Here is a 14,975-nt window from a genome sequence, read left to right as displayed (position 1 = left end):
GTGTGATCTGCAGCAAACAGTACAGCAGTTTGACACCTGAAACAGTGCATCTGTGTGCGGGAGTGAAAGTAAAAATTTACCAAAATAGGTTACTTCCAAAGTCGAGCAGTCCTGTTTTCTCGCAGCACCTTTTGAAGGCATAAAGTTTCGTCCGGGAACATTGCCCCAACCACAATTGAAGTGTCTGAATATTCAGACATCTAAAAATTGAATTCGATGCAAAAAAAATGCTTCTTCTCACTCCTCACAGAATGGCAGAATGAAAGATGACACTGAATTCTCGCAAATAACCTACAAATCTCGAAAACGGAGACTGTTAGGAGAAATAGAGATCAGGTTTATTTTCCCAAGCGTTCGGAGAAATAGATATCTAGTCACCATGATAATAAAACGTATTTTACTTTCCCTCCCGTCTCATGCTCAGGCACTGTACAGCACTTTTCTTGTTTATTTGTTTTGTTTTTATGCAAATCAACCTATTGGCTATTGGCAATATTCTTGGCCTATCCGTCACAAATGATTCATTTTTTAGATATATTATTCAATGGTTTTTATTCATACTAGCAGATTGATTATGTTGCTACTTGGCATACTTGTAGAGTAATTTTCGTGCTTTGTGCTTGTACCAATCCAGGGGAGTTTCAGTGGGAGTGGGGCATGCTCTGAGGTAAAAAAACAACAAAAAAACCCTGAAAAAATGCTTAGAGGACTTGGGGTGTTCAGGGGGCATGCCTTTTCCGTCCTGCCAAAATTTGATGTCTTGCAATTAGGGTTTGAAATTTTCTTGGCAATGATTAAGTGGCCTTATGTCGCAGCCAAAAATACGACTGTGTGACCCCCAAAAACAGTGCACAACCTGTGTGCGGGAGTGAAAGTAACTTTCACTCCGGCATTCAGAGATGCTCTACTTTTGCCTTTGAGGACCAAACTCAAACTGCCTTATTTTTGGTTGCAGAACCTACAAATAGGCTCAAAAATAATAATTTAGATCTAGATCTATATTGTGGCGAATCAGATAAAGCTGAAATTCGTGTAAAACTTAAGATAAATAAATGTTTTCTAAGAGAAAAGTTCTCTATTTCTCAGAGTGTTCGCGAAAATAAACTTGAACTCTATTTCTCCAAACGGTTTCTGTTCTCGAGATTTGTTGATAATATAAGCGAATGAAGTGGCCTGTGTGTGTGTGTGTGTGTATAAGGTGTGAACAGATGGGGAGGGGCTTAGAGGGATTTTTTTGTTTTTTACATGAAGAATTTTAGTTTTTGCTGGATGACTAAATGCAAAATTGGTTACTGCCAAGGTCGAGCAGTCTTTGTTTTCTCGCAGTACCTTTTGGAGGTATTTTCAAATAAAGTATGTCCGGGAACGTTGCCCCAACCACGACTGCAGTATCTGAATGCAGACATTTAAAAATCTCTAGCTCTAGAAATTGAAAAGATGCAAAAAATGCTTCTTCCCAGTCCTAGCAGAATGGCAGAATGAAAGGTTGACGCCTAAATCTCGTAAATAAGCCAAAAAATCTCTAGATTGGAAACCGTTCGGAGAAATAGAGTTCAGCTTTATTTTTCAGAACGTTCTGAGAAAAAGTCACTTCGTAACGTAAAATGAGAATGCCTGAACCTGAGATGGGAAGGAAATTATAAAATAATTTAAAGTAATAAACCAAACGTTTCTTACCTAAACCCAGCGTATGTGAATGTGAGTATAAACGTTCTAAACTGGAAGATCGCCTGTCTCTCTTTTCGGAGCTCTGCTCTGATGCTTTCCCCCCAAAATAATGACAAAATAGACTTACTTATTATCCTTCCTTGTCTTCCTTGGTCACCCCTAGCTGAGCATCTGTTTTTAAAGTCTTTTTAGTGCTACTTGTGGGCTTTTTGGCTTTAATACCAGATTCCGTTTTGTTCACTGTTATACTACTTCTGGTATATTTGACAACCGCTTATCCGAATTACTAATTTTTTTTCATAGGTCTAAACCAAACATTTGTACTCCGTGAAAATGTAGTGGTTGAATACACGTGAATTTTATAAAATGAATAAAGTATCGGCATCAGAAAACCTTACTTTTGTGTGCGATCAAATTTGAATGCAGTCCTGTGCGTGAACTTGTGACATGACATAGGCTTATTAATCTAATAACCATTAAAATTACAGGGTCAGACGTAAGTGGTAAATGTATGAGTAGCAATGCCAATCGGGCTTTCCCGGGAGGCGAAAATATGAGGAATCGTAAAATCGAGCACTTGTCAAAACAATGAAATCAGAGAAACTGGCGTTTTTCTGACCGTTGGGTAATTTTAAAAAAATTTCTATTTTGTTTCAACACCTATACATTACTTGAAGATTTCCCTGAAAGTGTTGATCAAAGGCACTTACTTTTACTTTTCCGATCCAGCGGCATCAAAGGCACAAAAAATATAATTTTGCAGTTTCCTTTTTCTCTCAAGCCATATTATAGTTATAGAGTTCACCAAATTTGGCGGCCATTTCTCACTAATTTTACCTTTGGCATGAGGCGACCCCCACCTCCTTCGAAATGGGGTTATTATTTTGTTTTCACCGAAAACAAATAAAAATTAACAAGCTATATATGATGATATCAATAATAGCTCTACCACCCAAAAGTGACAAGCACCTAATTCTACTGCGCCACGACACTATATTTCACGATGTGGTGGAATCAGACGCCCATCAATTTTTGGACATGTGGCGATATTGGCTATCATTTTAAAGCTTGTTCATTTGTCTTGCTTTCGGTGGAAAAATTAGCGAGAAAATGGTCGCCAAAGTTTGGCGACTTCCAAAGATTGAGAGTCCTTATAAACTTCAAATTTACATTTTTGTTCTTTAAATCAACATTTTTCAGTAAAATCCACACAGAAATATGTTTTTAAATGGACCTTAAAGGTGTTGAGTCAAAAAACAAAAATTTGATAACAATTCCCAGACGGACAGAAAATTGTCTGTTTCTTCGATTTCATTATTTTGACAAGGGCCTGATTTCACCACGATGTCTCACATATATGGCTTTTGAACATTTGTTGTTTCTTTCTCTGTGTGAAATTTTTTTGAGGGGGAGTGAGGCGGATGTAAAATTCACTGCCAACCATATTTATCTGTTCACCGTCATTCTTCCGTTCAATGTAAAGAGGTGTATTATATATATATTATATAACATGATGTCAAATGTCCTGAAAACTATTTGTGTCTCTTCAATGTTGTGCCTTACATTAAATGTGAAAGGTAATATTGCGCAATTTTTTCAGTTTGTTTCTGCCCGCGCATACACAAATACTTTACTACTTTAATTCAAAAGTCTGTCATGTCTATTTTTTTGTTTAATGTTCCTAGCTTTGTGTAATCACAACTGCGTCAAACCTGCATTTATGATAATTTATCACTAGATGGTGTTGGACAGAAGGGTGACAGCCCAGCTTTTGCTGGATCGATAACAATAACAGCAACTCATTGTGTCACAATACAATTAGATACCGTAGCTATTTTTTAGAAGTTGATTTTGAATTTTGTAAGCAGCAGTTATTGTCAATAAAATCTGATTTAAAAATTTGGAATCCAAAGCATCCTGAGCAGTAGAACACGGGTAAAGTGTTTATTCAAATGAAGACAGTGTATTAAAAAACAAAAGGGGTAAAGGCAATGTGTATTTTATGCTGATTATAGCTGCAAGTGTGTACAGGAGATCACGACTCCACAACCATTTCTGTCTAGTCAAGGTCTTTAGAGGAAAGGATGTGTTTTTAAAAATGAACTGAATGCTAAAGGCAAGAGACCTAAACAAGTTAATACTTAGTCCCTCTCCTTGAAGAACGGCCTGAGACCTAAAAATCTCAGAAATTAAATGCAGGCACATTTCATGAGAAACAAAAATGCAGAGACCCCTCTGAAATCTAATAGGAGAGATCAAGAAGAGTAAGGCATTGAAAGATGACAAACCATACAAACCACGTGGAACTTTAGGGTCTTCAAAATAAACCTGTATTTTATTGATGTAATGAGGGCAGATAGATTGGTAAACACACTCCAAAGATGATTAACAGAGCAGATCAAAGAAAATTTTGGTCACTAGAGGGGTCATGAGTAATCAAAGGGTCCTACATGTAAATGAAGTTGTATGATAATGATGGTAATTATTGCTTTCTTCTAATTTTATATAGCCTTTTTAAAAATTAATTAAAAAAAAAAAATTTTTTTGGGTGCAAATAAGGTAAATGCCATAGAAGGAGATTAAAGATTACATTTTTATTGGTTCAGGTATATCTTTCTCAATTTGGAAGTTAATGCAGGTCAACCCAGAATCTGAAGGTACATATTTACTGTCTTTGAATGCAAAGCTCATTAATTATTATATTTGAATTTGAGTTATAAAGTTTTAAAAAACACAATTTTAAATGAAGTAAAATGATAACCTCTATCTGTAATTCATGTTTAATGAAAAACATTTTTGTCTGGTCACCCAAATAACTTACATTTGTAGTTCAGTCGAGCTTAAAATAGAGCAGCAACTGAAAAATAGCTCTAGATAGAGAAAAGATCTTATTCTCGTTAATTAAAAAAAAAAAGTTAGCCATACAAATTTCCAGCACCAGCTCACCACCAGTGGGGGATTCTGTTGGAAATGTCTCTATTTCATATGAACATTTATGTGGACTTGTTCAATTGTAAAACGTGGGTGGTTGGCGGGTGCTCTGGTGTGGTTTGCTTCTTCTTTCCTTTCGAACATCTATCGTCCTTATCTCCCCTTCTTCTTTTTTATGTTTGTTACTCTCTTGTAACACCTCTAGTCTTCTGGCGCTCATATGACCTTATGCAGTTGCGAGTGCTGTAAAACCTCTACTAAAACTAAAACATCAATTGTAAAAAAATGTACTTTTTCTATAATCCCTGCCTAATGAATACTACATGTATATATGAAGTTCGTGGAAATCATGAAAACTAGATGACTGACTTGAGAAAATGGCACGGATTTGATGGACTAAGGATAAAGGTGTTATCTCCTTTGTCTTGCACGAAAAGCTGTTTATAAGTTGAGAATAACTCAGACTGCTCTCTTATTCTTGAAAATCACAAATGTGTGTCTAAGAAAATGAGTGGCATGAGAAGAGATGTTTATCTGTCCTTGAAGGCTTCATTTTGCTAATTTTGACAACTGTTAATCATACAAACTTTTAGTTTGTAATACATGTACTTCAGGATTTTCAAATTTATCTTGTGTCTTAGTTTAGTAAATCAGCTCGAGATAGAGGGGTGGGAGTCTTGTTTGTATATTTTTGTTGTTGATCAGATAATAAGATAAAATTTTATTTTTACTTTTAAAACCATTCCAATTTCATTTGTTTGCTTTTTATTCACAGGAATCCACACCCTCCCACCATATGGGCGTGAAGCAACGCGAGACCTGGGTTTCAAGTGTCCATCTGTCCTGGAAACGCCCAATGGGTTCGACTACCATCTGAAAGTTGGTGATGAAGTGGAAAAGAACTGTGGTGCTCCTTGTTATGACATGTTCTTTGATGACAATGAGCTGGAGTTTTCCCGCTGGTGGATTGGGATTTGGTCATGCATTTGCTTAGCCTCCACCTTGTTCACCGTTCTCACATTCCTGATAGACATGCAGAGGTTTCGATATCCGGAGAGACCAATCATCTTTCTGTCCGGCTGCTACTTCATGGTAGCATTGGCCTATGTTGTGGGATTTGCTCTACGTGAGAAAATATCGTGTAATGAACCTTTTGAGCCTCAGAATGATCACACTGCACCTGAAGACATGCTGAAAGTTGTGACACAGGGCACCAAGAAGGAAGGCTGCACCATCCTGTTCATGATGCTCTACTTCTTCAGTATGGCCAGCTCCATCTGGTGGGTCATTCTGACCTTGACCTGGTTTTTGGCTGCTGGGATGAAGTGGGGTCACGAAGCTATCGAAGCCAATTCCCAGTATTTCCATCTGGCTGCCTGGGCTGTCCCTGCCATCAAGACCATTGCGATTCTCGCTATGGGCCAGGTGGATGGAGATGTGCTTAGTGGCGTATGCTACACTGGAATTTTTGACGTTGATGCTTTGAGGGGCTTTGTCCTAGCGCCTCTGGTTGTCTACCTCATTATTGGCACGTCGTTCCTTTTGGCTGGATTTGTTTCTCTATTCCGTATCCGCACTATCATGAAGAGTGATGGCACCAAAACTGATAAGCTGGAGAAGCTCATGGTTCGCATTGGGATCTTCTCTGTACTCTACACTGTGCCGGCTACCATCGTGATCGCCTGCTACTTCTACGAGCAAGCTTTCAGGGATAAGTGGATGGTCACATGGCATGCTACAAATTATGAAATTCTCAACATCAATGAGCCATTCAACGTCAAGTCCAAGCCGTGGCCCGACTTCAATGTATTCATGATCAAGTACTTAATGACAGTCATTGTCGGAATCACTTCTGGCGTGTGGATCTGGACTGGGAAGACTTTCCACTCTTGGAGGACTTTCTCGGGCAGAATATTTGTGCCCAAAAATAACGAGTCAGTTGTGTAAGAAGATAGTCGAATAGTTCCGGAGGCATTCCGTGCTCTGGACTGTTTGGCAATGTGGTACACAAACTGCGAAATTGTGCAAAAGTATGTGGATCAAGTACCAAATCATGAAAGGATCTTGTGTGGACGATGCTGTGTGGATAATGAGATTGTTGGCGGTTAAAGTTCAACTTCCTCATTTCCTTATTGTTGTGACTGATGGAAATCTGTTTTGAATCTTTGATTGGTAAGGAAAAGTGTGAAAAGAAGGAAGTGAAGCTGAATTGAGTAAAAAGTGTGATGGTCGTGTGTGAGCATATTTTTACGATATAGCGGTATGAATCTGAGTTTTCCTTTTTGAAGTATGTGGTGTGTCAATGTGCTGAGTTTGTGAATTATTTATGATCTTGTATATAAGGAAGAAGCATGAAAGTTTTTCTGAGAGTTGATAGGACTAAAGTTTTGTGCATTTCTTAAGAGAAAACTGGAGAGTTTTCCTCTTTGTGTTAAAAGATTTTTTTTAAAAATTTGAGCCTGCTTTGCACCGATCTGAACAGGAAGTGTAGTTTGTATGGTGAATACTATGGATTACTACGGCCACTTTCATGTTGCATCGGTGTACAGATTGTTCTGACCAATTTTAGTGTTGACCACTGACTCGTGGGTAATCTGATGCAAAATGAACAAATGAAAGGTTTGATCTGACACGGTTTCTGATATTTGTACATTTTTCAGCAGCGCTTTTCCACATGGGAGAACACGTTTTATGACAATGTGTATATGGTCTTCAGTGGGAGAAAAGCAGAGATTTGCAACTACTGAATTACTTATGCGGACATCATGTTGTTTTGAAAGCAGTGGGAATTACTGCCAGAATTCGAGGAATTTTTTTTGTGTGTATGTGCTGGTGTTTCTGGTCTTTTTTAATTTCAATATGGCTGCTACAGTACAGTCCCCCTTGGATTTTGTCTTTTGGTTTGTTATTTTTATATTTTTCTTATATTATAAGTTATATTGTATAAAACTGAAAGAAATAAGGAAATTCACATATTTTTAATATAGAATTATTGGTAGTCACTCTGGGATACCATGTACTGCAGGTTCTGGAAAGATTTGACACATGGTGTTCATATATACCATCTCTTTCATTGTGTCATTCTCACTTTCATCTCTGTAAATATTTCATGTCATGTATAAATGCAGTGTTTTTGGCGACACTGCAATAACTCAAGGGTCAGGGATTGACTCTGAGGATGCAATGTTTTTATGCTGTCATTATCTTTTCAAAATGGTGGCCACACTTTCATTGTAATTACTTTGGCCACTTCCTTGATTTAAGATATGATTATTTTTTAATATTTTGCAGATAATTATGTGGCAGGGAATATTGAACAGAAGGTGTGACAATGAGTCAACCACATTGATTTACTTTATTACAGGGTTTGGAATCGGGTAGGTGATGAAAGTGCAAGACACAGTACAGTAATCTGATCTTCCAAGGCCTGGTCTCTTTGGTTTTGCAGATAATTGTAGAAATATTTTGTAAGTTTTCAGATACTAGAGCACTCACAGAAAAAAAACATTTCTGTCAAGTCTCTAGCCTTATAAAACTTTTTATTTTCCTAGAACCAAAGATGATGGAGAGTTCGTTAGATTTTAGTAGACTTTTTGTAAGAGATTCTTTTTAAAACATTTTTTTGATTTAAAAAAAGGTTATTTTATACATTTATATTTTTCATGTTTTGACAAGGCTTTTTGAATTTGATTTTCATCATGAATTCGTATTGTGACAAACTAGTCAGCCACAAGAGAGGTTAGAAAGTACAATCAGTGTTGAGAGGGTGCAAATTAGAAATGTTCTGGAAAGGTTCATCTGTGTATTGAGATCAGAGAACTGTCCAGCCTTTTTCTTCCTGTTGTGGGACAAGCAAGTGTAAAAAAAACACAGCATAGATTGTAATCCTCAAGAAAAGTTCGAAAGTTTATCAACTCCAATTTTTTATTTCTACTTATCATCAGATGCAGTACTGGAAGGTTTGAGAAATTGTAATATCCATTCAAATTGAACTGCAAGTTGATTCTTGAAAGTTATAAAATTATAAGTCTTGAATGTGTGTATGGGGCGACTGATAGTGTTACTGGTAGTCACAAGCCAACTTTGTGTCCAGCTTTCTGCATCATGGACACTTGGACTGATGTAAGGTCTTGTATTGATTGTTGGTTTTGTGGACTGGTTGAGTGAAAGCAAGTCCTCATCAAGCTGTTCAAATGTTCTAAGCCCACAAAGAAAATTTTTTTTTTGGCAGAGAAAAAAAAACTGGAATGTTTTTTTAAATTTTAACAAGTAATTGAACCTAATTTATGTATGAACTTTTCTTACTTTTTTCAGCGTTTAGAATTTGAATTTTGATAACATTTGTCTTGAGCCTACGAGTAATATAAATTAAACAACAAAGAGCCTCCTTTAAAAATAAAAAAAATTGGGGGCTCAATACATCTGAACACCTTGCTGATGAGATAGAATTTGTGTGTCATAGTGCAGTGTGTTGTATTGAGTGGACCTGTTTCGTTTCCGTAGCGACAAGACAAAAGCAGCAGAAGACTTGGACAGGCTTGTGAATAAAATCGTGATGCTTGGAAAGTGTGGCAGTTAAAAGATTGAATTGGAAGACTGACATTTGAATCATGTTCTGACATTCATTTTTATCGTTTACTTTGTTTTTGTACTCTTGTTCTCCTCTTCTGTTTGGTTTAATTAAGTAGATAATAATTAGTGCGAGCCAAAATTTCATCAATTTTCTTCTTTCCATTCACTACGGGCCATACACTCACAGACAGATTAGATTGCACAGGCATTTACTTTAAAGGGAGGGGAGGAACCACCTTGTACTCTTAAAGTAAAGTTAAAGCACTGTGCTCTTTGAATTGAACTCAAAACAGCATTTGGCTGAAAATATCAACCTAGCTATCAAGACTAGATGAAGATGTTGTTCATTCTTGGGTCAAAGGTGAAGAAATTACATTTTTCGTTGAGAGTCCTGTAATTTTTAAGACGTTTTGATTCTGTCGCTGATTTTTAGCTCCTTTAAAACTGGTCTTGAATCTGCAGGCAGGCACCATAAATAAAAGGCCTAGCAGGATATTTTTACAGAGAATGGCATTTTCTTTCACCCTCTGATGTGTCTGAACATTCTGTCCTTTAGATAAATATTATCTGGTTTTATTGTAGGTGTATGGCCCATCAACTTTCATGCAGAACTTCATCTTGTAAATAATGTGGAAATCCCTTTGTGATGTGAAATGGCTTTATTATTGACAGTCATGCTTTTTCTTTTTTCGGATTTTCATCCTTATCTCTCACTCTCACTCGTTTCTCATGAATCACATATTGAAGTTGTCACAACAGGTCAGTAGGTCTATTAGAACTGAAGTGCAAAAGAGAAGGGTTGAGAAAAAAAAAAGATTAATTTACTCATCAAGTCTTTGGTTTGTTGGTTTTACAGAAACAGAAAGGCGTGGTAGGGGTAATATTGTGAATCCTATTGGTGACTTGTCTTTATCTTGACCATGTGAATGTTATTAGGAATACAGAACGAGAAGTGAATTGTTGATGGAAATAATTCTTGTAGTTTCAATGATTCAATAAAGTCTCAAAGAATGTGAAAAGCAATTGAAGTTGCGACCAATGTCTTGCCTGTCGATGATATGTTGATTATTGTGATTAGTAAATTGAAGAGTTCTGGAGTCAGTTTCCTTACCACAAATTCCCCCATGTTTTATCTTCCTCTTCAGTACAGAAAAGGGATTTAATGAGCAATGTGTGTGGGGGGTTAAATTTTTTTTTTTTAATTAAGGGGAAAGGAAAGTTAATTCAATTATATCATTCTTTCAAATTATAAACTGTAAATTGTAGTTACATAGGGTCAAGAAATAGTACGAACTAATGGAAGGCTTATTATTTAGTAAAAAGTATTTTGTGAAGTGTAGTAAATGGTTACTCTTGAGGATCTCACAGAAGAATATATACTGATAACATATTATAACATACACAGTTGACGCGACTCCAGATTATAGAGATTTTATTGTTCTTGAAACAACTTTGGACTTTCAGAGTTTCAAGAGTGAATCCAGGGAAAAGTTCTGCCTTGAAGGCAAAAAATTAATTCTGATGGGGTCGGTTGAATACTGTTGTTCTTATGTTCTGCTGGTAAGTGGGAATAGTGGAATAGCTGTGAATATTGACCCATTTCTTGTACAATCTCAATGCGTTGGTTGTTTTTGTTGCGCCATATAGTTCTTCTTTTTTTTTCTGTTCCTTTGTTTTTATTTCTTGGTTATTTTTATTATATTTTTTTCATCTAATATTTTTTTGCAAATGAATCAATGTTATGTGAATAAAGAATTCTTACAAAAAGTACTTACATTTTTACTTTTATTCTTGTCATTCAGAGCTTTTATTAACTAGGTTTCCTGAAGTGTAGTGGCTAACATGGAGCTACATGTCTGTCTCCACACAGTATGAACAAACAGGGTTTTTTAGCCCAGGTCAATCATTCTTTGACGCTAATGTCGTATGATTATAATTATTTGCTTTATGGATATAGCCTATATATGTACAACAGATTCTTCCTCATCACCCTTGGCTCACTTTTGATTACAAGAAACAAACTGGGGACTGGCGGAGTTATAATTATAATATAGTTCGGCTCTTTGCCATTGAAAACGGAAGACATGATTACCGTTCCTGAATGGGGGAGTCTGTCTATTGTACCTATGTTTTTCTGTTGAGATTCTGTATCTCATCCTGCCCAGGCGAGATAAAATCAGCCAGTCTTTATGATGATACACATCATGTATGTAGATGTGGGTATTTGCACTTGCACGGGTGCTACCGTAGCTAAGTTGGTATCATGCTCGCCTATAGAGCAGATGGCCCTGGTTAGAATCCTAGACCGGGCTTTTTCGAACTTGGGTTGTTTTGTGGAGTGTTGAAGGCTTTCAAAGGCTTTCAACCCATTTGGCTCGGGTCTTATCGAAGACATGTTAAATTTAAAGGTCCCTTATACAACCTTGCTCTTTGCGATTTATGCCATGAACTTTGATGTTTTGGCAGCATGAAATTAAAATAGGGTTGATTTTGTCTCAGATGAAACAGGGAAAAGGACAGAAGATGCAATTGTGGTAAATATGGACAAACCTTTAGGAACAACAGTTTATCTCTACTTAGAGATGTTTAAATTTTAAATTGCATTAAGGAGGCTGTGCACAATGCACATACATGCCAAATTGTGTTCTTATAATAATTTCCAAAGTGATTGAACTGGGAAATCCTTAAGTTTAAGATTTAAAAAAAAGCATTGTTACAACATTAGATTTTTACTTTGATGTTGCATTTTTGAAGAGTGTAGTATTGTCACAAGCAATATTTGCTGCACAAGGCTGCTTAGATTTGCGCATTGTTGTTGGCACCACCGTTGTTCAGAAATGTGTTGATTATCCCCCTGGGGCCCTGAGCAAATGTTCTTCCAAAGTGCGCTGGTCAACCAGTGAAATAAAAAAAAAAAGCCATTTTAATCTTTGTAAAATCTCGGGCGGATTACCAAACCCTTTGATGATAAGCTAGATGACTTGGGATTGATAATAAAAACCCCCCCTAAACCCAGCAGCAAAGCAAACGAACCAAAACAACCCAAAAACAAAACATTGTGTCACTTTGGGGCCGTCGTTTGTAACGTTCTGTCTTGATTGATCTTTTCGTTGCTCGCTTGGCAGAGGTCGTTACTGAGCGAGTATGGCGTGGCTGCACCTGCCTGAAGTAGCGAGGCAGGAGTTTGGCTGGTGCGCTGGTGTACATGTAGTTTGCTTCTTCTTTCCAATCGAAATATTGTTTTTATAAGTTATACGTCCTCCTTTTTTGTGTTTGTTACTCTCTTCTGACACTTCTAATCTTCTTCACTTATATGACCTTATTGTTTAGTAAGTGCCGTAAAACTTACTTTAAAAAATGAAGAAAAAAAACCCAACAAAAAACTAACGAAGACCTAACAGTTCGCCACCTGAAAATTACGAAGTTCTGTTTTGAGAACTTTACTGAGAAAACCTGGAGAACAGAAATCAAATTAAATGTTCTATCTGCTTTCAAAATCGTATGATTATTCTGAGTCATTATCAAGATATTAAAATAGTCTAACAGCATTCGAAAAGAGCTTGACATATCGTGAAACTCAATTTTTTTAACGTCAAATATCTCAAAACTAGGTACCGGGTGCTGAGCAAACAGAACTTCATACTAAGGTGGCGAGTTGTCCTAGTCCAAGCCTACACTGTGCGATAACTTCCCTCTGTTGGCCTACTACTCACTACTACACAGGTGTGAGAGAGTGATAGCCCGAAGAAACCTCACCACAGTCTGTCCTCGGGGTTTGATGCACCCCGCATAATTTAGCTAAATTTGGTGTTTTTTTGGGCGTAATTTCTGATTATTTTCCTTTATCATTCTTTCGTAGAATTAACATAATCGCATAATTTCACATTTTGGGTCTCAGTTTGCACAATTTCAGAATTTTGTTTTGCATAAAACTGCGGGGACAGCAGTGTGGTGGCGGCAGGCAGGCAGTTGGTGGAGGATCTCACGAGGGAACGAGGAATGTCTGCCCGAGGCCTGTGGTGTGGTGACAAGGAAAGCGGCTAGGATTGGGGGGGGGGGAGGGGGAGTTCGAAGGCGTCTGTGGTAGGTGCTCCCATACTTTTCTTTCTCTTGTGTTGTTTGTGTTTTTCTTACTTTACTTTAGTCCATGGCAGGGCTACTGTAAGGCAGTTACTTTGTCAATGTGTCTCTGTACTCGAAGGAAGTGGTTAGCAGATGCTCAAGTGTGATTTGCTCCTTCTTTCCCATCGAACGTCTACCGTTTTTATCTCTCCTCCTTTTTTTGTAATTGTTACTCTCTTGTAACGTCCAACACCTCTAATCTTCGGCACTTACATGTACTTGACTCTAATTGTGTTGCAAGTGCCGTAATAATACATGTACTCTTACTAAGACAAAACAGGGACAACCTGTGGAAGTGGACGGAGACGCAAGATACTGTTACTATATAATAATGTAATATAATGATAAAAGGAAAAGAGAAGATGCAAAAAGGCCTGCAGGGTGTCGCAAAGACCAAGAGTCGCTCTACTGCACTGCCGTGTGCTTGCTTACAAAAGACACCGTGTTATCAAAACAACAACTGAATTGTGAACAACACAACATTTTCACTTCATCCGTTCATTTGAGTGACTGAGTAGCAAATACTAGGCCAACTAAACCGTTAAAAAAGCAATGCGGTCTTGTGACTTTTGGGCCATCCTGGTATACAAGCAACTAGAAAAAAATGTTTCATGTAATGTTATCAATAATGATGGCAGAAGAAGAAGAGAGCAGTCAGGATCATATTTGAGACACTATACATTTTATACTAGCTTCTAAAAATCTCTAGTATTCCCGTGTATCATTATGTTAGCTCTATCAATAATAATGGCCGGAGGAGAGGGGCCGTCCGGTGACTTTTGAGACACATACAGGAGTCTAAAAAATCCGTCTAAAAATATTACTAATATTATAATATACGGTTAATCCCATGTATGTCATCAGTAATGATGGCCGAAGGATAGGAGCAGTCTGATGACTTTTGAGACTCTTACAAGAGTCTAAAATATCTCTAATATACGGTAAATCACGGGTAGGGCCTACCGTATGTCAGCAGTAGAGATGGCCGAAGGATAGGAGCAGTCTGGTGACTTTTGAGACGCTTTGCACATACAAGAGTCTAAAAAATCTCTAATAATATTCATGCATGTGTATGTCATCAATAATGATGGATGTAGGAAAAGAGAAGCTGAGCCCTCTTCCGTGATGTTTGATTGTCATGCCTGATGTTTTTGACGTGCGGAGTGCCTCTTCGGGATTATTGGCAATTAGTGTTAGGCACGAAATCGTTTATTTGCCAATATTATGAGGGAGAAGCAATAAGCACCAGTACAAAGGAAATCACGTTCTACCCAAAGCTTGAAGTGGAGAAATATTCTGCTTCGCTGGACTTTGATATGACGGAAGTGTGAAAAGAAACATAAATTAATGATTGTTTTGTTATTATTGATTTTTTTCTCTTTTATTTTGTGTTAAAGACTGGCTTATCCGTGGCTCCGATGGAATAACATGAAATGTTGTTTTGGCTCTCTTGGCCCGAAAAAAAAAAGAAGAAAAAAGTGTAGATCTAGTTGTTTCGCATTGGCAAATAATAGGTCTACGCAATTTCAGATTCAGAGGTAAATATTTTTTTTCTTGCAATTGGCTACTGGTAATAAAACGAGCAACATTTGTTTGAATTGCAGTGTATAAATGGCAGCAGCTGCTGTTGTGTGAACAGTGGAGAATATGGTAGTGGTGTGTGTGTGTGTTTGTGTGTGTGT

The 14,975-nt window shown here is 37.3% G+C and overlaps 1 protein-coding gene across 2 annotated transcripts in view; it reads left to right on the top strand.

Annotated features, from left to right (window-relative positions):
- Positions 1–10,941, top strand: part of LOC101851814 (frizzled-2) — a 13,537-nt gene extending 2,596 nt beyond the window's left edge. Inside the window, exon 2 of one of the 2 annotated variants that reach the window (XM_035971130.1) lies at positions 5,370–10,941. In XM_035971130.1, the coding sequence (XP_035827023.1) occupies positions 5,370–6,546 (1,177 nt within the window). In that variant the 3' untranslated portion in view covers positions 6,547–10,941. The remainder of the gene's footprint in view (positions 1–5,369) is intronic. The other variant, XM_005103619.2, reaches the window with a different exon arrangement.
- Positions 10,942–14,975: the final 4,034 nt, after the last annotated feature.

This window comes from Aplysia californica, unplaced genomic scaffold, assembly GCF_000002075.1.
Source record: "Aplysia californica isolate F4 #8 unplaced genomic scaffold, AplCal3.0 scaffold00382, whole genome shotgun sequence".
Classification (NCBI taxonomy): domain Eukaryota; kingdom Metazoa; phylum Mollusca; class Gastropoda; order Aplysiida; family Aplysiidae; genus Aplysia; species Aplysia californica.
This window is presented reverse-complemented; position numbering and strand designations above follow the sequence as displayed.